General features: G+C 41.9%; 1 protein-coding gene across 1 annotated transcript; it reads left to right on the forward strand.

Moving 5' to 3' along the window:
- The first annotated feature begins 489 nt into the window (after positions 1-489).
- LOC142631823 (uncharacterized) lies at positions 490-1,063 on the forward strand. The gene is made up of 2 exons (XM_075806146.1): positions 490-549; positions 620-1,063. The coding sequence occupies exons 1-2, from the start codon at positions 490-492 to the stop codon at positions 1,061-1,063; spliced, it is 504 nt and encodes a 167-aa protein (XP_075662261.1).
- The last annotated feature ends 22,747 nt before the right edge of the window (positions 1,064-23,810 follow it).

The following is a 23,810-nucleotide window of genomic DNA, read 5'->3' on the forward strand; positions in this document are numbered from 1 at the left end:
CACTCTATTAGGGTTACAAAAACCCACTTGGTACAATTAACTAAATGAAAATCACCTTAGGTCAAATTTATATTCTATATTTATTTATATTATTAAAAACTGAAACGTAACATTTAATGTTGCTATGCTCACATTAAGCCATATTAGCAACTACATCATTATTTTTTGTTTCTAATTTTTCTTATATATTTTTTTAAATATTTTCTCATTTAAGGTGACTTAAAAAAAAACTTATGCTCACTCCAAAAAACACATTGTCAAATAACATACACTTTTCTCCTTTTGCTCTCTCTACCGAGAGAAAAGACTGTAGAATCTAAATTATCTTCTTCGGAATGGTATTCTTCTGCCTCTAATAACAAGGTTATTAGTAGGTTTGTGGGGTTTAATTTTCAGGGGTGGGGAAACACTTATCTCTTGTCTTTCTATATAGTCTTTTCTATTAGTCTCATAATTCTCTTACGTTTTTTCATCCTTTCATTCCCAACAATGGAAGACGTCCTTGAGGATTGGAAGAAACTCTCTTTAATAGAAGTTGAGGGAGCAAAAGTAAGTCTCAAGAAATCCAAGAATCTGACTGCTAAAGGAACATGTTTTAGCAGCTGAATTTTTAACCAAGAGAGCTCTGAACGTAGAAGCCATTGGCAGAACATTTAAACCACCATGGAGGTCAAGGGGTGAATTTACAATCAGAGATGCTGAGGATCATGTCCTCCTATTTGTGTTCGAACATGAGAATGATGCTGAAAGAGTTCTAGCCTCAGAACCGTGGGTGTTTGACAAACACTTAGTCCTCTTCAAGTGGTTTGATTTCTTAGTCCACACAAAAAATATGAGGTTTACTACTACGAAGTTTTGGGTACAGATTCATGGACTGCCAATGAGCATGATGGATCCAGAAACGGCGATAGAAATTGGTGAAACACTAGGACCAGTGTCGGCGTCAGAGATCACAAAGGAGTTGGTAGGGGGTACATTCCTTCGCGTTAGAGTCGAAGTAGATGTCTCTAATCCTCTATGCAGGGGCAGGAAAATAGCCATCAATGAGGATTTAGAAATTTAGGTCTCGTTCAAATACAAAAAACTTCCAAATTTTTGTTACTGGTGTGGTATGGTTTCTCACGCGGACAAGGAGTGCGATGTCTGGCTCAGTAGTAAAGGGAAGCTTCAACAGGATCAACAAGGTTATGGGAATTGGCTCCGAGCATTACCTTTCAATCTGGGGAAAACTACAGTCATAACTGTGGCTGGGATGGGAGATGGTTTGGGTCGTTCATCAACCCACACCAATGTCTCAGTAGCTCAATCACAGCAGAACACAATGGTGAAAAAGCAGAACACTCCCCACGGCATTAGGGCAGACATGGACAGAGGCGAAGCAGCAAGGCCGGACCACCAGGTTTCCAAGGAGGAGTTACGATCTTACACATGCCAAGGAGTTAATGCAATTATTGAGGGGAGTAATGACATTCAAAATCCACTAATTTCTCAAACGTATCCCACCGAATTTGGCATGCAAATAAATGTCATTGATTCTAATATTCACAAAAAAGGAAACAGAGACAACGTGCAAGACATTTATAGTGATTCTTCAATCCCACCAGGCCGCACAAAATTAATGAGAATGTGTAGGAGAAATTAATGAGAATCAAGAATCAAACATTATTGGTGTCCAGCTCAGCGATTTTCATGCACCGCACAAATGGAAAAGAGTTGAACGTGAGCCTCACGTGCACAGCCAGCCCCCTAATCCACAAAGTCCCTCAGGAAAGAAAAGAACACACCAGGATGGAAAAGCAGACTTGCCTGAGTTACAGAATAAAAAAAGTCCATGTTTCGAATGCAGAAGTTCAGGAAATTTCAATGGCGGAGGCTGCAGGGCAGCCCTGCCAAGAACAATGAGTCTAATTGTGTGGAACTATCGTGGGCTTGAGAACCTACGTACAGGGAAAGAGCTTGAAAGAATGGTTCAACCAAAAGACCCCTCTGCTGTGTTTTTAGCCGAGACATGGGCGGATGAAGTAAGGCTAAAAGAAGTACAACGCAATTTAAATTTTGAAAATTTATTTTTTGTTGAACGAAATAATAGAGGTGGAGGATTGGCATTGTATTGGAATAATTCAATAAAATTGGATGTTGAATCTTTTTCTAAAAATCATATTGATGCTATTATTAATAAGGGTGCAAGGGATGCTTGGAGATTTACAGGATTTTATGGTGAGCCAGTAACGCATAAACGTCATGAATCATGGGATATGCTTTATCAGCTCAACAACAAATTCAAATGCCATGGCTTTGTGCAGGAGACTTCAATGAGATAGTGAGAAATTCTGAAAAGCTAGGGGGGAGTTGCAAAAGTCATGCCCAAATGCAGATATTCCATAACAAACCATGGGATAACTCTATGGCTTTAAACTAAATCTACACTATATTTCTATATATGACAGCAACAACACTATGGAAGATGAATCTATGTTTCCTTCTAAAAGCATAGGTTGAATAGGCGAAGGCGAAGATCTTCTCTCTAAAAAGTGTAGGGTTTCCCTCTCCAACCTCAGTAAAAGTTGTGCTTAATGGGCCTCTATATAGACTCTTTATTAGGGTCACAAAAACCCACTTGGTACAACCAACTAAATGAAAATCGCCTCAGGTCAAATTCTAAATTAATTTGCGATTCTTGATTGATTGAGAAGGAATCAAGGAGGGGTTAAGATTAAATCTTGATCGGTTGAGCAATTGTGGAGATTCTAAAAATTTTGTTTTCTTCAACAGATCTTGAGTCTTCATCTCGGACTCATAAATGTACATCAAAGACTCAACACAACTCAACCTTTTTGTCATTAGTTGCCAACATCCAATCTATTGGACCTAAAAATTACCTCAATATCACTTTTTATAAATCATAAACCCTACACATGTTTTTCTTTTGAGCTAAGTGAAATGGTAAATGATTGAACTTTGAAATTAAACCCTACAATAGCACATGCTCTCATCTTGTACAAGATGAGAGCATGTGCTATTGGACCACAAGGCCACAATGCTCATCTCTCTTTACATTTGAAGATTGGAATAATGTTTTGCTAGCAGAAGTGTATTCACACAAATTAGAAAATAAAACAACCACACAAAATAACAATATTTAAGGTGATTTGGCTAACATTAAGGAGTTTGTTATGTACCTTTGTATGAGCAAACAATCTCATAATACAACATTTTGGCTTAACACGTTTCTGTATATGTCCAAAGTTTCTTCATATGACAACAACATATGTCCTAATTAGTTCTTCAAAAAGTTCTTGGCTTTCCTTAACATACATCAAATGGGACCCTCATAGGGTGTTGTTAAAGTAATTTATTTTATATATATTGATGAACAACCAAATTCCTCTCCCACATCGGTAAGGTGTGATATTGAGAAGGGGTTTATCACTTGCTCCGCCATACTAACTGCCGCATGCAGTTTTGGTGTTGGTGTGTGGTTGTATTCCTTTTATCTCATCCCCTTCCCTATATGTGTGTGTGTGTTTCTCAAAAAAAAAAAAAAAAAGATTCCTCCATCTATTCTAAAATATAAAAAATGGCCATTCTTATCTTGGTATGCAAATAACTTTCTCTTAAGATGATGATGTATGGTAAAAAAACCTATTAACAAATTAAAAGTTCAACGAGGGAAAAAAAAAAACAAATTAAAAAACTCTATTGCAATTCTTATCTAATTGTATATTTAATTATTTGTCAATCAATTTTGACCATTCCTTTTTAGCGTTTGTTTAAAAAAATTATGAAAAATGCATTATTAGTTGGTTTTTATGTTTAAAAAAATGGCAAGATTATATAATGAGTTCTTTCCATATAAACTGTAAGGACACAATTCAAATTCCCAAACCACGACTGGGAGAAAGATGGGCTTGAAAGGCCTTTTTTCACAATGAATTTGTAGAGGGTGGGTTTGTAATTTAGATTTCAAGGATGGTTTAGACAATTACAAAAAGAACGGGCTTTGGGCCCTAATGGAACAAAACAAAGAATCGTTTGCAAAGAGTAAGACTTAGAAATCGTCCTCGGATTGTTTCCGAGGATGGTTTATAATATTTCTCAAGTTTGGATACAAGTGTTGATTCTCATTTTCTATTGACTCTATCTCTCCCCCTCTTTTAGTTCTCCTTTCTTCGTATGTCTTCCCCTCTATTTATATCCTTCTCTTTCCCTTCCTCACTTTCCACTTTCTCGTTGCAATCCTCATTTTTGGATACTTGTCCCATCCATTCTTCCCTAAAGCCCGCTGGGATTAGAGACCAAGTTCCAAGCTCTATGCTCAGGTCTCATCCTTCCATCTAAACAGCCAGCGTATCAATTTACAGAGCTTTTAATGTATGGGAGGTGGTAGCAGCTTTATTTTTAGACATTCCACCGTTCTTTCTATCGTCCTCCACGTATACCATGTATCCCCATAATGGTAGGACTCTTTATAATATAACCCAGGGATACTAAACTTCTCTTCCTATGTCCTTGGCCTAGTAATCCGAGGACAAATCTACTCCTCGGACGTATTTGGATACTTAAATAGTCCACGATCATTCTAATGTCTTCGGATTTGGGTTTTCAGCCCAAAATACTTCGTTGGGCCATCCTTCATATACTATTGGGCCCAATACCCCTACAATAGCCCCTCGAGTTTCTTTATTTTTTCACCTCGGTAGAAAAAATAGAATCTCGACTTAAAAAGACCCATTTACCCTGCAGAATCTTGACAATATTGTTGACAGAAATACCTCTTGAATCACCCATCGCGTGTTCCCGATGATTCGGTATGCGAAACGCCCCTGAATTAATTATTGGCGCTTCTATGTCCCCCACGTTTTATTAATATGACACATATCCAACGGTCGAGAGCGATTCCTGGGTTGAGGCGGGAATTCCCCCGCTTGAAAACACCTTCTGACATATAAATACTACTTTTCTTCAAAATTATTCACACTACAGAAACCACATAACGTACCTGCCACACTTTTCATCTCCCCGTACTCTCTCTCTGTCTATCAAGTACCCTGTCCGAGGTGACCGTGCTTTCTTCTTTTTTAAAAGTAAGTTCTTCAATACTCTTCCCCTCCTTAGCAGCTTTTTGTTTCTTTTGTTTCTTTTCTTTCCCATCTTCTCTTTTTCACTGTATCTTTCATCCTCGGCATAGTTAGTCCTCTCCACACCCCCTTTTTTCAAAAAGAATGGGTAGATTTGCGTCCCTGGTGGATTCAAACGAAAAAATAGAGCAGTTTAAGGTTAAGTACAAAATTCCCTCGGATGTATCGATTAGGTACTGTAACGAGGAAGAGTATTATACAAAAAGAAAAACGGGGGAAGTTGTAATCCCGATGATTGCGTTCATCGAAGGGGGAATGAAAATCCCCATGGGAACTGTGACTAGGGATTATTTTAGGGCTTTTAGATTGGCTCCCACCCAATGTGCCCCAAATGTCTTTAGGATCCTAGGTTCCATAGATGCTTTAAACGAGAAGATGAACTTAGGGCTCACTCACCACGACGTGAACTGGGTTTATAACCTCCATCACCTAAGCAAAAAAGATGAATATTACCTAAAGTCTAGACACCCAGAAGTCAGGCTAATTCAATATCTGCCTGAATCAAATAAGGGCCTAAAAAATGACTTCCTGATCATATCAGGAAACTGGCACGACGGCCTCCCCTGTCCGACAAGGGAAGGGACTCCAGGTGAAGTTTCTTTTACATACTATTATCTTTCGTCTTTTTACTTACTCTTACCCATTTTTACTTGGATAACTTTGCAGATCCACACACAGCGGATCGGCATCCTAACCTTGTGGATTTCGGGCGGTTGGATAGGATCCTACAAGCCGAGATCTTCGTGCACACCGACGGCCAACTCCGTGCGGCTCATCTGATCCTCGGCTACACTCCAATATCTAAAGCCTTTCAGGCGCCGAAGTGCATGATTAAAGCCCGTGATCCTCGTCTTCCTCGGATTAGCGTTGCCGTGGAGGGTTTTTTGCTACCGGGGGGGACTACCATTCCTCAAGGTACTTTGGTCACCCAACCAATCCAACCGCCACCATTCGTTCCAGTTGGGATTCCCACAGTTCCTCTCTCCACAAATTTAACCTCGGGTGAAGCTGCATCTTCTTACCTTACTGTAAAGGAAGAAGAAGAAGAAGAAGTTGAGGTACCAGATTCCGAGGACGAGTTTGAGGTTTTTAATCAACTCTACTCTCCTGAAGATTCAACTTCCATCCTCGGCACTTCTACCCAAATCTCAAAGGTTATTGCGAAGAACTTGACGTTATGGGCATTCAACGAAAGATTAAGCCCAGCCTGAAAGATGTCCTTGAGGGCGCTGACAAGGACCCTAGAGTCCAAGAACCTCCAAAAGAGGTGCGCCCTCGGACTCAAGAAAAGGGTACTGACAAACGCCCTGAAGCTAGGCTTCCTCCTCCTCCTCCATCCTCCCAAACTCAACGCACCAACATAGCTGATCTCAAAAGAAAAAGGGATCAGCCGAAAGGGAAGGAAGTTGTGGAGGTAGGAAAGGGTTCTGTTTCCAAGGAGCCCGAGGTGGAAAAGGGTGCAAAGTAGGCCCGCACCATACAGACTAGGTCGGAAAGAAGAACCGACCAACAGGCGGCCGTACGCGCCCCTGTATGGCTTCCTGACCTTTCTATGGACGACGAGGTCATTACCGTGGATGCGTCCATTAGAAATTCCGATGAAGGGACAGCGGCGTGCGTCGTAGATGCTTTGGAGCAGGCACTGTTACTCCCCGAGGATATGATGGAGCTGAGAAAGAAAAGGGACCACACCGTCTTCATGACTTTGAAGAAGGAGCTTGCAATGGTGAGTTTTCTCTAAAACCTTGACTTTTATTTTTATTTCCTATATATATCTATATGTCTAAGTTTTATATGTTTTGTTCGTAGGTACATTCAATACGCCCACAGGGCAGAAGAGATTGCCATCAATTCCTACAAGTCTCTGAGGGCCGAGGAGTCCAGGCGTGAAACTGCTCAAAAGATCTCGGACCTTCATAAGAAGAAACTGCAGGAGGTCACAGCAAATTTGGCTAAGGCTGAGAGTGCTAAGGTAGGTTTAGAGGCTGATCTAAAAACGACGACTAAACAGGCCGAGGATCAGCGCCTAATGCTTCGCCAAGCTGAGGATAACCTCTTAGTGGTACGAAGGTTCGTAGAGGACTTTAAGAAAGATCTGAACGAGTCTGAGAAGGCCAAAGAGGAAGCCATCAGGGGCAAAGAAGAAGCCATTGAGGAGAAGAAAAGGGCTGAGAAAGCAAAAGAAGAGGCCGAGAACTCGAGACACCAAGCCAAACAAGACGGTTATGATATAAGCGTGAAGGAGGTCACTAAAACCTTCAAGGCTCAGGTTCCCGAGGTATGTAGGCACTATTGCCTCCAAGTGTGGAATGAGGCACTTTCCTAAGCTGGGGTTGATGCCTCTTCCATTCTTTAGAAAGCAGAGAGTGTTTACTATCCTCCTACCATCCGCGCTTCTTCCATTCCTGACGCTGCACAAGAAGCTGCCCAGGGATCATCCGAGGATAAGGGGGGTGATTTGGCTGAAGACTCAGCTCTTCCTGAAGGTGCCCCTGAACAACTTGACCTTGCAAAAGAAAAGGCACTCGTAGACGTACAGCCTTCAAGTGATCATCGGGAATCTTCAAAGGATGAGTTGGGTGATCAAGCTAACCCAATAACTTTGATAGATGATCCAAAAGGCAAAGGAATTGCCGTTGAGCCCTTGGCTCAGCTTCCATCTCCTCAAGACCCCAAAGGCCCTCTGAAGATTAAGCTGAAACAATGACTTGCTTGTTGTCTTTCCTTTCTTTATCTTTAATTTATTTTGTCTCTAAGTGTAATACCTAAGTATAGGTGCCAAAGTACTATTTTGGAATTTAATATAAGAATGAATGTTTGTTTTTAGATGACTCTTATATATATTTTTTTTTTGTTTTATGTTGATCATATCATTCCATAAATATCATCTTTTTGTCTTTTACCAAAGTTATTGGCAACAACATGAATTGAAATTGATACTCCAGGAAGGCTTAATTATGCCGGGAACTGCATTAAGTGATGCATTTTGAGTATTTGACTCTTCATTTTGGATCTCTAGTTTGAACTATGTAAAGATAAGGCATATGGTTTATGCAAATATCTGATGTTTTTGACAAAAATGAAAAGAAGTACTAATTTTTCCCAAGTGAATGATCCGAGGATCCAGGCATACCAAGCTTCAACTTGGTACTTAGATAAATAAATTCGAAATGTTAATTTTCCCAAAGTGGATGATCCGAGGATCCAGGCATAACTTAGGTTCTGTTTAACACTTAATAAAGAGTATCAATTTAGACGAGGTATGTGGTCCGAGGATCCAGGCATACCAAGTTTCAGCTTGATACTTAGACGAATAAATTTAAAAATGTTAATTTTCCCAAAGTAGATGATCCGAGGACCAGACGTAACTTAGGTTCTGTTTAACACTTAGTAAAGAGTATCAATTTAGACGAGGTATGTGGTCCGAGGATCCAGGCATACCAAGTTTCAGCTTGATACTTAGACGAATAAATTTAAAATGTTAATTTTCTCAAAGTATATGATCCGAGTACCATAAGTAAATTAGTTTATGTTTAACACTTAGTAAAGAGTATCAATTCAGACGAGGTATGTGGTCCGAGGATCCAGGAATACCAAGTTTCAGCTTGATACTTAGACGAATAAATTTAAAATGTTAATTTTCCCAAAGTAGATGATCCGAGGACCAGACGTAACTTAGCTTCTGTTTAACACTTAGTAAAGAGTATCAATTTAGACGAGGTATGTGGTCCGAGGATCCAGGCATACCAAGTTTCAGCTTGATACTTAGACGAATAAATTTAAAATGTTAATTTTCCCAAAGTAGATGATCCGAGGACCAGACGTAACTTAGGTTCTGTTTAACACTTAGTAAAGAGTATCAATTTAGACGAGGTATGTGGTCCGAGGATCCAGGCATACCAAGTTTCAGCTTGATACTTAGACGAATAAACTAAAAATGTTAATTTTCCCAAAGTAGATGATCCGAGGACCAGACGTAACTTAGGTTCTGTTTAACACTTAGTAAAGAGTATCAATTTAGACGAGGTATGTGGTCCGAGGATCCAGGCATACCAAGTTTCAGCTTGATACTTAGACGAATAAACTAAAAATGTTAATTTTCCCAAAGTAGATGATCCGAGGACCAGACGTAACTTAGGTTCTGTTTAACACTTAGTAAAGAGTATCAATTTAGACGAGGTATGTGGTCCGAGGATCCAGGCATACCAAGTTTCAGCTTGATACTTAGACGAATAAACTAAAAATGTTAATTTTCCCAAAGTAGATGATCCGAGGACCAGACGTAACTTAGGTTCTGTTTAACACTTAGTAAAGAGTATCAATTTAGACGAGGTATGTGGTCCGAGGATCCAGGCATACCAAGTTTCAGTTTGATACTTAGACGAATGAAGATAACGAATATAATGTAGTTTGTAACAAAGAACGGCCGAAGTGCCTTTTATTTAGTAATAGTACCTTCGTAGATTATTTACATTCCAGGGATGTTGTACAACATTTTCGTCCAAATCTTCCAGATTGTAGGCCCCTATTCCTGCGACCGAAGTAATACGGTAAGGTCCTTCCCAGTTGGGCCCCAATTTTCCCCACGCAGGATTCTTCATCGTGCCCAAAACTTTCCTTAATACTAAGTCACCTGGTCCAAGAGGTCTAAGTTTCACATGTGAATCATATCCCTGCTTGAGCTTATGTTGATAATAAGCTAGTTGAACCATGGCGCTTTCTCGCCGTTCCTCAACTAAGTCTAAGTTTCTCATTAATAGATCATCATTGCTATCTGAAATAAAGGAGCTTTTCTTCAGGGTTGGGAACCCAGTTTCTAAGGGGATTACTGCCTCGGCTCCATAAGTCATGGCGAAGGGTGTTTCACCTGTGGATCTTCGTGGTGTAGTTCTATATGTCCACAAGACATGTGGCAGTTCTTCCACCCACCTCCCCTTGGCGTCACCCAACCTCTTTTTGAGTCCACTCACTATTACTTTGTTGACAGCCTCGGCTTGCCCATTTCCTTGGGGATAAGCCGGAGTGGAATATCTATTCGTAATGCCCTGATCACGGCGGTATTTCCGAAAGGCTTTGCTATCAAATTGTAAACCGTTATACGAAATGAGAGTATGAGGGATGCCGAACCTCGTAACGATATTCTTCCATACAAACTTTTTTGCTTCCGTGTCTCTGATGTTTGACAATGGCTCAGCTTCAACCCATTTGGTGAAGTAATCTGTTCCCACGAGAAGCCACCGTCTGTTTCCCGTTGCTTTGGGGAAGGGTCCAACAATGTCCAAGCCCCATTGGGCAAAAGGCCATGGGCTAGATAGGGGATTCAGGACTCCACCTGGTTGATGTATATTTGGAGCGAACCTTTGACATTGGTCACATTTCTTTGCATAATCTTGCGCTTCTCTCTGCATATTTGGCCACCAATAGCCCTGAGTAAGGGCCCGGTGAGCTAAAGACCTTCCTCCTGTGTGACTTCCGCAAATCCCTTCGTGTAACTCTTCCAAAAGTAGCTCCGTTGCCTCGGGGTGGATGCATAGCAAATATGGTCCCGAAAAGGAACGTTTGTACAATTTTTGGTCCTCGGATAACCAGAAACGAGTGGCTTTTCTGCTAACCTTATCTGCTTCAGCTTTTTCTCCAGGTAGGATGTCATTTCTGAGAAATGTTACTATTTGATCCATCCAACTAGGCCCTGTCCTAATTTGAAGAATTTGAGTGGAGTTACCATTCGTCCCAGTGGGCTTTAACAGATCTTCAACGAGGATAACTCGTGGTAGACATTGTGCCGAGGACGTCGCGAGCGTGGCTAATGAGTCGGCATGGGTATTGCCACATCTGGATACATGCAATAGTAGAAAAGACTCAAATTTAGATTGCATATACCTGACCTGGGTTAGGTATTCTCGCATTCTGGAATCCCTTGCTTCTAGCTTCCCTTCTACTTGGCCTACCACCAATAGTGAATCCGAGAACATCTGCATCGTCTTTCCTCCCATTTTATGAACCATGTTCATCCCTGCGAGGACGGCTTCATACTCTGCTTCGTTGTTGGTGGCCGAGAATCCCAATCTCAAAGATTTTTCAAAAGTAATTCCCTCTGGGGATATTAAAACTAGTCCGATACCCGATCCCTCTCGATTTCTTTGCTCCATCAACATGGACTTTCCATGATGGAGGCCCTTCACACGAAATCATGCCTACTGATTTTTTACCCATGCCTTCTTGATAGTCTTCTAACGAAGGCTCAGCAAATTCCGCCACAAGGTCCGCGATGACCTGTCCCTTTATAGAGGTGCGAGGCATATACTTGATATCGAAAGCTCCTAGGACAGTTCCCCATTTGGCAATTCTTCCCATATAATCTGCACTTCGCAGAATTGATTTAAGAGGGAGTTGTGTAAGAACAACAACCGTATGAGACTAGAAGTAATGGGGAAGTCTTCGTGTAGCATGTACCACTGCCAAGATAGCTTTTTCTAGTGGCAAGTAACTCAGCTCGGCCTCATGCAGAGATTTGCTTACATAATAAACCGGTCTCTGGATGTTGTTGTCATCTCGGATAAGAACCAAACTAACAGCATGGTTAGCCACCGCAATATATGCAAACAGAATCTCATCAACCTCTGGTCGAGACATAACTAGTGGTCGCGAGAGATATTCTTTTAGCTGTTGGAAAGCTACTGCGCACTCCTCGGTCCATTCAAAACCCTTCCATTTATTTAAATATTGAAAGAAAGGCCTGCATCTGTCCGCGGACCAAGATATAAATCGGTTGAGAGCAGCAGTCATACCTGTTAGCCTTTGCACTTCTTTAGGATTCTGAGGTGGGTGTAAGCTGTTTATTGCCTTTACCTGAGCAGGATTCACTTCAATTCCCCGGTGAGTCACCATATATCCTAGAAACTTGCCCGATCCCACACCGAAAGAGCATTTAGAGGCATTGAGCCACAATTTATACTCTCTTAGCTTCTGAAAAGTGTTACTCAGATCTTCCAGATGTGAAGAAACTTCTTTACTCTTTACCACCATGTCGTCCACGTATACCTCAATAGTTTTTCCTAGCTGTGCCTCAAACATCCTTGTCATCATCCTTTGGTAGGTAGCCCCTGCGTTTTTCAAACCAAAAGGCATTACCTTATAATGATAATTTTTCGTAGGAGTGACGAATGCAGTCTTCTCCTGGTCTTCAACGGCCAAAGGTATCTGGTGATAACCTTGGAATGCATCAAGAAAACTCATCCGAGGATGTCCAACAGTAGCGTCAACCAATTGATCAATCCGAGGCATCGGGAATGAGTCCTTTGGGCAAGCTTTGTTTAAATCTGTGAAGTCTACACAAACTCTCCACTTCCCATTCTTCTTTTTCACCACCACCGTATGGGCTAACCATTCAGGATAAAACACTTCTTTGATAGCCCCTGCCTCTTTGAGTTTGAGCACTTCCTCTTTTATGGCTTCGGAATGTTCTTTTGAGGACCTCCGAGGTGGTTGCCTCCTCGGCACTGCAGTTGGATTGACCTTTAAATGATGACATATGAAGTTCGGATCAACCCCAGGGGCCTCATACGCGTTCCAAGCAAATACATCCATATTTTTCTTTAAAAATAAAATCAGCTCTGTCTTCTCTTCCTGCGGCAATTGAACTCCAACCTGGAAGAACTTCTCAGGATCATTGTCTATGATAATTTTCTCCAATTCTTCACATACTGCTTCATCTACCTCGGCTATGGGAAGAGACTTTGATTGCTATGTTTCACCGTTAGCCGAGGCCGGGGAATCTGGTTCTGGTCGACGCAGAATTGCAGCCGTGACACTTGATTTTGACATGCAAGGTTGAGGAAACAGCCCCTAACGCATGCAACCAAGGTCTCGCCATAATAGCCGTATAGGGAGAATAAGCATCGACCACGATGAAATCTACGTCTACCACCTCCGGACCTGATTGCACAGGCAGTCTAATCTGTCCCTTCGGAACGACAGCTCTCCCTTCGAAGCTTATCAAGGGTGAGTCATATGGCATAAGATCTTCAACCTTTAACTTCAAGCCTCTAAATAGGTCAGGGTACATGATATCTGCACCACTACCTTGATCAACCATTACCCTCTTTACATCATAGTTCCCTATCCTGAGGGTTACCACTAAGGCATCATCATGAGGCTGGATGGTCCCCACCTTGTCCTCTTCAGAGAAACTTAGGACTGGCAGGACACTTGCCTTAATCCTCTTTGGCTGATCCCGTGACTCCTCGGCCAATGTTCGAGCAACTGACATTACCCTGAAAGGAGCTGAGCCAGTCCTACCAGGTGCTGCAAAAATGACATTGATAGTACCTAGAGGTGGTCTGGATGAAGGACCATCATGGTTGGCCACTCCTGATTGGTTTCCCCGCCCGTTGGGTTGGTACAGAAACTGCTTCAGCTTTCCCTCTTTAACTAGCTGTTCCAGATGATACCACAAAGTGCGACAGTCCTCGGTGGTATGACCTCTCTCCTGGTGATAATGGCATTGGAGATTTTGGTTGCGTCTCAAAGGGTCCCCTGCCATCTTATTTGGCCATTTGAAAAAAGGCTCATGCCTTATTTTCTCCAACATTCTTGCTCCCCGAAAACGGTGTTGACCACTTGTGGGGGTATGTGACCGGCACACTGGAAAAATCCCGCGCAGGCCTACTGTTGTTGTATCGGTCCGACCTGAAATCCCTCCTTTCTTGTGGGATAACCTTCGCCTTGCCCTTTCCCTGCTGCTGATCTTCCTCAACCCTTTTATACTCATCGATGCGATCCATCAGTCGACGTACGCTTCTGACAGGTTTCTTCGTTAAGGATTTCCTCAAGTCATGCTCCATTGGTAGGCCGACCTTGAAGGTCCTTATTGCTACATCGTCAAAGTCTCCGTCAATTTCGTTGAACATTTCCCAATACCGGTCTGAATATGTTTTCAGGGTTTCCCCTTCCCTCATGGCCATGGATAATAAAGAATCCAATGGACGAGGGACTCTACTGCACGTGATGAAGCGAGAACCAAATGCCCTAGTAAGCTCTTTGAAAGAATCAATGGAGCCTGCCCTTAAGCCGTCAAACCATCTCATGGCTACGGGCCCTAGGCTAGAAGGAAAAATCTTGCATAACAAAGTTTCGTTCCTGGAATGCACTTGCCATTCTGCGGTGAAATGGCTTACGTGCTCCACAGGATCCGTCCGACCATTGTAAAGAGTGAAGGCCGGTTATGTGAAGCGCCGAGGTAACCTCCCTTCTTCCAATCTGCGCGCGAAGGGTGACCTGGAGATTTGGTGTAACGCCCTTCCCATTGCGTCATTTCCCAAGCCCCTAAGGGGGTAGTCTCTGCCACGCCCTCCATGCAGATTGTCTTCCTCGGAAGAGACATGTTCACCTGGGGGAGTTCTGGATCTCCGCCTGTAATTGTCATCCTCGGATCCCTTTGAAGAGGGGTCAGAGACCGGAGGAGTTCTCCTTCTCCTCTCGTGACGCAATCTCCTCCTTAGGCCGTCAATCTCCTTCTGCATGGCCATGGCATTTCTTTCGTAAGGAACTCTGCTTCCTCCTTGCGAATGACTTGCACTTCTGATGGTGTGTGTAGTATGTATACTTCCTTCTCGGTTCTCTCCATGATCAGGATGCAAGGAGTGATCCTCACGCTGGGAGCCCACGGACTCCGCGCTGCGTTGTGGTTCTGATCCTACCATGATGTCCTAAACTTCCCTAAAGACTAAATTCCCACAGACGGCGCCAATTGTAAGGACACAATTCAAATTCCCAAACCACGACTGGGAGAAAGATGGGCTTGAAAGGCCTTTCTTCACAATGAATTTGTAGAGGGTGGGTTTGTAATTTAGATTTCAAGGATGGTTTAGACAATTACAAAAAGAACGGGCTTTGGGCCCTAATGGAACAAAACAAAGAATCGTTTGCAAAGAGTAAGACTTAGAAATCGTCCTCGGATTGTTTCCGAGGATGGTTTATAATATTTCTCAAGTTTGGATACAAGTGTTGATTCTCATTTACTATTGACTCTATCTCTTCTCCTCCTCCAGTCCCCCTTTCTTCGTATGTCTTCCCCTCTATTTATATCATTCTCTTTCCCTTCCTCACCTTCCACTTTCTCGTTACAATCCTCATTTTTGGATACTTGTCACATCCATTCTTCCCTAAAGCCCGCTGGGATTAGGGACCAAGTTCCAAGCTCTATGCTCAGGTCCCATCCTTCCATCTAAACAGCCAGCGTATCAATTTACAGAGCTTTTAATGTATGGGCGGTGGTAGCAGCTTTATTTTTAGACATTCCACCGTTCTTTCTATCGTCCTCCACGTATACCATGTATCCCCATAATGGTAGGACTCTTTATAATATAACCCAGGGATACTAAACTTCTCTTCCTATGTCCTCGGCCTAGTAATCCGAGGACAAATCTACTCCTCGGACGTATTTGGATACTTAAATAGTCCACGATCATTCTAATGTCTTCGGATTTGGGTTTCCAGCCCAAAATACTTCGTTGGGCCATCCTTCATATACTATTGGGCCCAATACCCCTACATAAACTATTATACTAATTTAATGCAAAATGATCTCCTTAAATCTCTCCTAGAATAAGAAATTTTCCTATATTAAAAATAATTTCTTTTACTTTCCTTTTTTTTTTCTTTTACCTTAAATGTGCACTATAGAATTCTTGATTTAATGGATTGTTATATTGCACCCTTGGCATTATTCATTATTTTTTGATACCAAAAAAAAAAAAAAAACGATTTCATTGAATATTACAGCAACATGAAAAGTGTAAGGACACAAGTCGAACCTCCAATCCACAATCAAAAGGGAATGGGCTTGAAAGGCCTTTTACAATAAATTTGTAGAGAGTGGGCTTGAAATCTAGATTTTGAGGGTAGTTCAAACAACAAAGAAAGAATAGGTCTCGGGCCCAATGGCACAAACAAGGAGTTAACTGTAAGAATATGAATGAAAACTCCTCCTCGGACACAATCCAAGGATAGTTTATAATATTGCTTCTCAAGGTTGATTACAATTATGGATCGTTCAATTATCATATGCTATTCTTTCTTCTTTTTAAGAAAAAACCCTCTCCTCTTCCGAGGTCTTTCCTCTTATTTATACTTCCTCTTTTTCTCTTTATCATCTTCCACCTCATGGTTATAACGCTGGCTTTAGATACTTGTCCCATCAAATTTCCCCGAAGTCCTCTAGGGTCAGGGATCAAGTTCCAAACCTCATGCTCAGGTTCCATTTCTCCATTAATGCAGTCAGTATATCAATTGCAGAGTCTTTAATGTGTGGGCGGTGGTAGTAGTTTTACCTTAGATATCCCACCGCTCTTTCTATTGTCCTCCACGTGTACCGTGTCTTCCCATAGCCATAGTATTTTCTATAACATAGCCTGGGGATTTCAAACCTCTCTTCCTATGACCTCAGCTTTAATATCCGAGGACAAAGCTCTCCTCGGACATAACTGTTCACACATTATCACATTTTTACCTGGCATTTTCTTTATGAGGTACATTCATGTACTCCTAGATCATTTAATGTCCCCGGATTGAGTTTTTAGCCCAATAAACTTTGTTGGGCCATCCTTTGTAAATTACTGGGTCCGATGTCCCTACAATAGCCCCTCGAGATTCTTTATTTCTTCAACTCGGGATGAAAAGAGGATCTCCACTTAAATCTCATTTTATCTTGCAGATTTCTGGCAATATTGCTGATGGGGACAATGACTTTTGAACTACCCATCGCATGTTCCCGACGCTTCGGCATGCGAAGCGTCCCTGAATTAAATTCTGGCGTCTTCATGTTCCCCACGTTTCAGCGATGTGACACATATCCAACGGTTGAGAGCTATTCTTGGGTTGAGGCGGGAATTCTCCCGCTTCATAACTCCTATTGATATATAAATACTAATTTTCTTCAAATCTTCTCACACCACAATTCTCCTATAACGTACCTGCCACATTTGCTACCTCCACGTGCTTTCTCTTTTTACCAAATACCCTGTTCGAGGTGACCGTGCCTTCTTCTTTTTTTAAAGTAAGTTCTCCCACGCTCTCTCCCTTTCTTATCAGCTCTTTGTTTCTTCTTTTCCTTTCCTTTCCTTTTCTTTTTCTCTGTACTCCCTTGTCCTCGGCTTGGTCTTTTTGGTTTCTTTACACCCCCTTTTTCAAAGATTGGTAGATTTGCATCCCTGGTGGATTCAAACGAAAAAATAGAGCAGTTTAAGGCTAAATACCGAATTCCCTCGAACGTATCTATTAGGTACTGTAACGAAGAGGAATATTTTGTAAAAAGAAAAACGGGGGAGTTAGTAATCCTGATGATTGCATTCATCGAAGGGGGAATGAGAATCCCAATGGGGACTGTGACTAGGGATTACCTTAAGGCCTTTAGATTAGCTCCCACCTAGTGCGCCCCAAATGTCTTTAGGATCCTAGGTTCCATAGATGCCTTAAATGAAAAGATGAACCTGGGGCTGACTCATCACGACGTGAACTGGGTTTATAACCTCCACTACCTAACAAAGAAAGATGAATATTATCTAAAATCTAGACATCTAGCAGTTAGGCTAATTCAGTGTCTGCCCGAATCTAATAAGGGTCTTAAAAACGACTTTCTGATCGTATCAGGAGATTGTCACGACGGCTTACCCTGTCCGACAAGGGAGGGGACCCCAGGTGAAGTTTTGGATTCTATCTAGAACCCTTAAAACCACCCTTTTTTGTCTTTTTATTTATTCTTACCCTTTTTCTTTTTGGACAATTCTACAGATCCACATGTAGCAGATCGTCATCCTCTCCTTGTCGATTTTGGTCGATTGGACAGAATCTTACGAGCCGAAGTTTTCGTGCACACAGACGGCTAACTCCGAGTGGCTCATCTAATCCTCGGCTACGATCCCATTTCCAAAACTTTTCAGGCGCCAAAGTGTGTGATCAAAGCCAAGGACCCCCGCCTTCCCCGGATCAGTGTTGCCATTGAAGGTTTCCTGCTACCCGAGGGGGCTCCTATTCCTCAAGGTACTCTGGTTACTCAACCCATACAACCCCCACAACCCGTTCCGGTTGGGATTCCCCTAGTCCCTTGTCCAACACAGAACATACTTGGTGAAGCAACCTCTTCCCAACCTAGCGTAAAGGAAGAAGAAGAGATTGTCGAAGTATCTGATTCTGAGGACGAGTTCGAGGTTTTCAATCAACCCCACTCTCCCCAAGACCCAATTTCTATCCTCGGCACCTCCTCTCAAGTCTCACAAGCTATTATTCAACAGTCCGAGGATATGGGCATTCAGCGTAAGGCCAAACCGAGTTTAAAAGATGTACTCGAGGGTCACGCGGGGTCTCAAGAGCCTCCTAAGGAACTTCGCCCTAGGGTCCAAGATAAGGGTGATGAAAAAGGCCCTGAGTCTAGGCTCCCTCCTCCTCCTCCTCCTCCTTCCCAACCTCAACATACCAATCCAGCTAACCTTAAAAGGAAAAGGGATCAGCAAAAGGGAAAGAAAGTGATGGAGCTAGGAAAGGGCTCTCTCCCTAAAGAGACTGAGATTGAAAAAGGTGGGGAGCAGGCCCACACCGTGCAGACGAGGTCGGATAGACGGACCGAATCTCACGTGGTCGTACACGCTCCACTATGGCTCCCTGACATGACTATGGACGACCGTGCCATTACTGTTGATGCGTCCATTAGAAATTCTGATGAGGGGACTACTGCATGCGTTGCAGACGCATTGGAGCAAGCTTTGCTGCTCCCCGAGGACATGGGTGAGCTCAGAAAGAAGAGAGACCACAATGTCTTCATGATTCTGAAGAAGGAACTTGCAATGGTAAGTATCTCTTCTAAACCTTGTATATTTTTTTTATTCCTTATTCCATAAAACTTATATTTTTTTTGTTCACAGGTTGTTCAATCTGCCCATAGGGTAGAAGAGATTGCCATCAGCTCATACAAATCTCTAAGGGCCGAGGAATCGAGGTGCGAAACCGCCCAAAGGATCTCGGACCTACAGAAGAAAAAACTGCAGGAGGTCTCAAACAAACTGATTAAGGCAGAGAGTGAGAGGTCAAGTTTGGAGGCTGCTCTCAAAACAACTGCTAAACAGACCGAGGACCAACAACTGCTGCTCCGACAAACTGACGAGAATCTTACTGCATCATGAAAGCTTATTGAGAATCTTAAAAAAGATCTGAAGGAGTCTGAGAGGGTCAAGGAGGAGGCCATCAAGGGCAAAGAGAAAGCCCTTCAAGAAAAAGAAGAGGCTAAAAAGGCAAAAGAAGAAGCCGAAAATGCAAAAGACCGAGCTGAACAGGAAGGTTACGAGATCGGTGTGAAAGAGATCACGGAAACCTTCAAGGCTCAGGTTCCTGAGGTATGTAGACATTACTGCCTTCAAGTGTGGAACGAGGCACTTTCCCAAGCTGGGGTTGATGCTTCTTCTACTCTTTGGAAAGCAGAGAGTATCTACTATCCTCCACCCATTTAAACCTCTGACATTCCTCAAGCAGATGATGATGATGCCCAACTACCATCTGAGGATAAGGAAGGTGATCTGGCTGAAGACTTTATTCTTGCTGAAGATCAACTCCCTAAGCAAGCTGATCCAATAGAAGGAAAGGCACTATAGGACATACAGCCCTCAAGTGACCTTGATGAATCTTCCAAGGATGTGCTGGGTGATCAAGCAAATCCGATAACTTTGAAGGATGATCCAAAAGGCAAAGGAATTGCTGATGAGTCTTCGGTGTAGCCTCAACTTCCTCAAGACCCTAAAGGCCCTTTGAAGATAAAGTTGAAGCAGTGACTGCTCTTCTCTTGTTTTTAGCTTTTCCTTTACTTCTATTTAGTGTAATTCTGATAATTTTGCAAGTACGTTTGTAATTGCCAAAGAATTTTGAATGAAAGCAAAAGTTCTACTTTCTTTGTTTTTGATGCTTTTGACCTTTGTTTTGCCTTGATTATACCACTTCACACTTGTTAAGTTATTAAAGTCAAAGCAACAACTTGGATTGAACTTTATACCATAGACATGTTCAGTATGTCTGTAGATGCATTAAGTGATGCTCATGGATTTTTATCCATTTATCACTGTCTCAGGGAAACTTTTAAGATATAAACGGTTGAATTTCACTTAAACGGGGCACGTCTAAGGGTCAAAAACCTTTAGTAAGCTTTGTCAACTGTTTAAATAAGGCATATGGTCCCATGATCTAGGCATATCAAGCTTCTGTTTGATACTTAATGAAAAAGAAATGAAATATTAATTTTCCCAAAGTTGATGATCTGAGGACCGAACATAACTAAGAATCTATTTTAACACTTAATAAAAAGATTTGGAATGTTAAATTTCCCAAAGTAGATGATCCGAGGACCGAACATAACTAAGAATCTGTTTAACACTTGATAGAAAATATCAATTTAGACGAGGTATGTGGTCCGAGGATCCAAGCATACCAAGCTTTAGTTTCATACTTAGTGAAAGAAATAAAAATGTTAGTTTCCCCAAAGTAGATGATCCAAGAACCAGACATAACTAAGGTTCTATTCAACATTTGGTAAAAAATATAAAGTGTTAATTTTCCCAAAGTAGATGATCCGAGGATCAGACATAACTAAGGTTCGGTTTAACACTTGATAAAAAATATCAATTTAGACGAGGTATGTGATCCGAGGATCCAGGCATACCGAGCTTCAGTTTGATACTTGGTAAAAAATATAAAATGTTAATTTTTCCAAAGTAGATGATCCGAGGACCAGACATAACTAAGGTTCTGTTTAACACTTGATAGAAAATATCAATTTAGACGAGGTATGTGGTCCAAGGATCCAGACGTACCAAACTTCAGTTTGATACTTAGTGAAAGAAATAAAATGTTAATTTTCTCAAAGTAGATGATCCGAGGACCAAATATAACTAAGGTTCTGTTCAACACTTGGTAAAAAATATAAAATGTTAATTTTTCCAAAGTAGATGATCCGAGGACCAGACATAACTAAGGTTCTGTTTAACACTTGATAGAAAATATCAATTTAGACGAGGTATATGGTCCGAGGATCTAGGCATACCAAGTTTCAGTTTGATACTTGGTAAAAAATATAAAATGTTAATTTTTCCAAAGTAGATGATCCGAGGACCAGACATAACTAAGGTTCTGTTTAATACATGATAGAAAATATCAATTTAGATGAGGTATGTGGTCCGAGGATCCAAGCGTACCAAGCTTCAGTTTGATACTTAGTGAAAGAAAATAATAAACGCAATATAGTGTTAACAAAAATGGCGGAAGTGCCTTATATTTAATAATAGTACCTTCGTAGGTTATTTACATTCCAAAGACGTTGTACAACACGTTCATCTAGATCTTCAAGATTATAAGCCCCTATGCCTGCGACCGAAGTAATACGATAAGGTCCTTCCCAGTTGGGCCCCCAGTTTTCCCCATACTGGGTTCTTTGTTGTACCCAAAACTTTCCTCAGTACCAAGTCTCCAAGTGCAAGAGGTCATAGTTTTACATGAGAATCATACCCCTGCTTGAGTTTGTGTTGATAACAAGCTAGTTGAACCATGGCATTCTCTCGTCGTTCCTCAACTAAGTCTAAACTTCTTTTCAATAGATTATCGTTGCTATCTGGAATGAAGGAGCTTTTCTTTAGTGTTGGAAACCCAATTTCTAGGGGTATTACGGCCTCGGCTCCATAAGTCATAGAGAAGGGTGTTTCTCTTGTGGACCTTTGTGGTGTAGTTCGATATGTCCACAAGACATGTGGCAGTTCTTCCACCCATCTTCCCTTAGCATCACCCAACCTTTTCTTGAGCCCATTAACTATCACTTTATTGACGGTCTCGACTTGCCCATTCCCTTGAGGGTAAGCTGGAGTGGAATATCTATTCGTGATGCCTAGATCACAACAGTATTTCCTAAAGGCCTTGCTATCAAATTGTAGATCATTATCTGAAATGAGAATATGAGGGATGCCAAACCTGGTAACAATGTTCTTCCATACAAACTTTTTGCTTCCATGTCTCTGATATTTGATAACGGCTCAGCTTCAACCCATTTGGTGAAATAATCTGTTCCGATGAGGAGCCACCACCTGTTTCTTGTTGCTTTTGGGAAAGGTCCAACAATGTCCAAGCTCCATTGAGCAAAAGGCCAAGGGCTAGACAGAGGATTAAGAACACCTCCTGGTTGATGTATGTTCGGAGAGAATCTTTGACATTGGTCATACTTCTTCGCATAATCCTGTGCCTCCCTCTGCATATTGGGCCACCAATAGCCCTGAGTAAGGGCTCTATGAGCTAAAGACCTTCCTCTAGTGTGACTTCTACAAATCCCTTCATGCAACTCTTCCAAAAGTAACTCCGTTGCCTCGGGGTGCATACATAACAAATATGGTCCCAAAAAAGAGCGTTTGTATAATTTCTGGTCCTCGGATAACCAAAACCGAGGTGCTTTCTTGCGAACCTTATCTGCTTCGGATTTTTCTCTATGCAAGATATCATCTTTGAGAAATGTCACAATTGGATCCATCCAACTAGACCCTACCCTAATTTGAAGAATTCGAGTGGCGTTACCACTTGTCTCAGTGGGTTTCTACAGATCTTCAACAAGGATGACCCGAGGTAAGCTTTGCGCCGAGGACGTTGCCAGTGTGACTAAGGAATCAGCATGAGTATTCCCACATCTGGATACATGCAATAAACAAAAAGACTCAAATTTGGATTGTATACATCTGACCTGGGTTAGGTATCCTTGCATTCTTGAATCCTATGCTTCTAGCTTTCCTTCCACTTAGCCTACCACCAATAGAGAATCCGAGAACATTTGTATTCTCTTCCCTTCCATCTTATAAACCATGTTCATTCCAGCGAGGACGGCTTCATATTCTGCTTCATTGTTAGTGGCCGAGAACCCCAATCTCAAAAATTTCTCAAAAGTAATTCCCTCTGGGGATACCAAAACTAGCCCTACACCAGATCCTCTTTGATTTGCTGCTCTATCAACATATACTTTCCATAACAGAGGCTCTTTGTATGAAATCATGCCTACTGATTTTTTACCCATGCCTGATCCTTTAATATGTTCTTCTAATGAGGGCTCAGCAAACTTCGCCACAAGATCCGCAATGACTTGCCCCTTTATAGAGGTGCGAGGCATATACTTGATGTCGAAAGCCCCTAGGACAGTGCCCCATTTGGCAATTCTTCTCATATAATCTGCACTTCGAAGTATAGATTTAAGAGGGAGTTGTGTTAGGACAACAACCGTATGAAACTGGAAGTAATGAGGAAGCCTTCGCGTAGCATGCACCACCGCTAAGATCGCTTTCTCCAGTGGCAAATAACTCACCTCGGCCTCATGCAGAGACTTGCTTACATAATAAACTAGTCTCTAGACATTATTATCATCCCGTATAAGAACCAAACTAACTGCATGGTTAGCTACTGCAATATATGCAAATAAAACTTCATCAATTTCTGGTCGAGACATAATGGGTGGTCGCGAGAGATACTCTTTAAGCTGTTGAAAAGCCACCGCGCACTCCTCGGTCCATTCAAAACCCTTCCATTTATTCAACAACTGAAAGAAAGGTCTGCATCTGTTCACGGACCGAGATATAAATCGGTTGAGGGTAGCAGTCATTCCTGTTAGTCTCT

Source organism: Castanea sativa, chromosome 1 (genome assembly GCF_040712315.1).
Source record: "Castanea sativa cultivar Marrone di Chiusa Pesio chromosome 1, ASM4071231v1".
NCBI classification, from domain to species: Eukaryota; Viridiplantae; Streptophyta; class Magnoliopsida; order Fagales; family Fagaceae; genus Castanea; species Castanea sativa.

What these genes read in the sequence shown, in the direction of transcription:
- LOC142631823 (XM_075806146.1), top strand. Translation starts at nt 490, where the DNA reads ATGGAAGACGTCCTTGAGGATTGGAAGAAACTCTCTTTAATAGAAGTT. An exon ending in TAGAAGTTGAGGGAGCAAAA is followed by an intron (nt 550 to 619) that starts GTAAGTCTCAAG and finishes TTTTTAACCAAG; the next exon opens with AGAGCTCTGAACGTAGAAGC.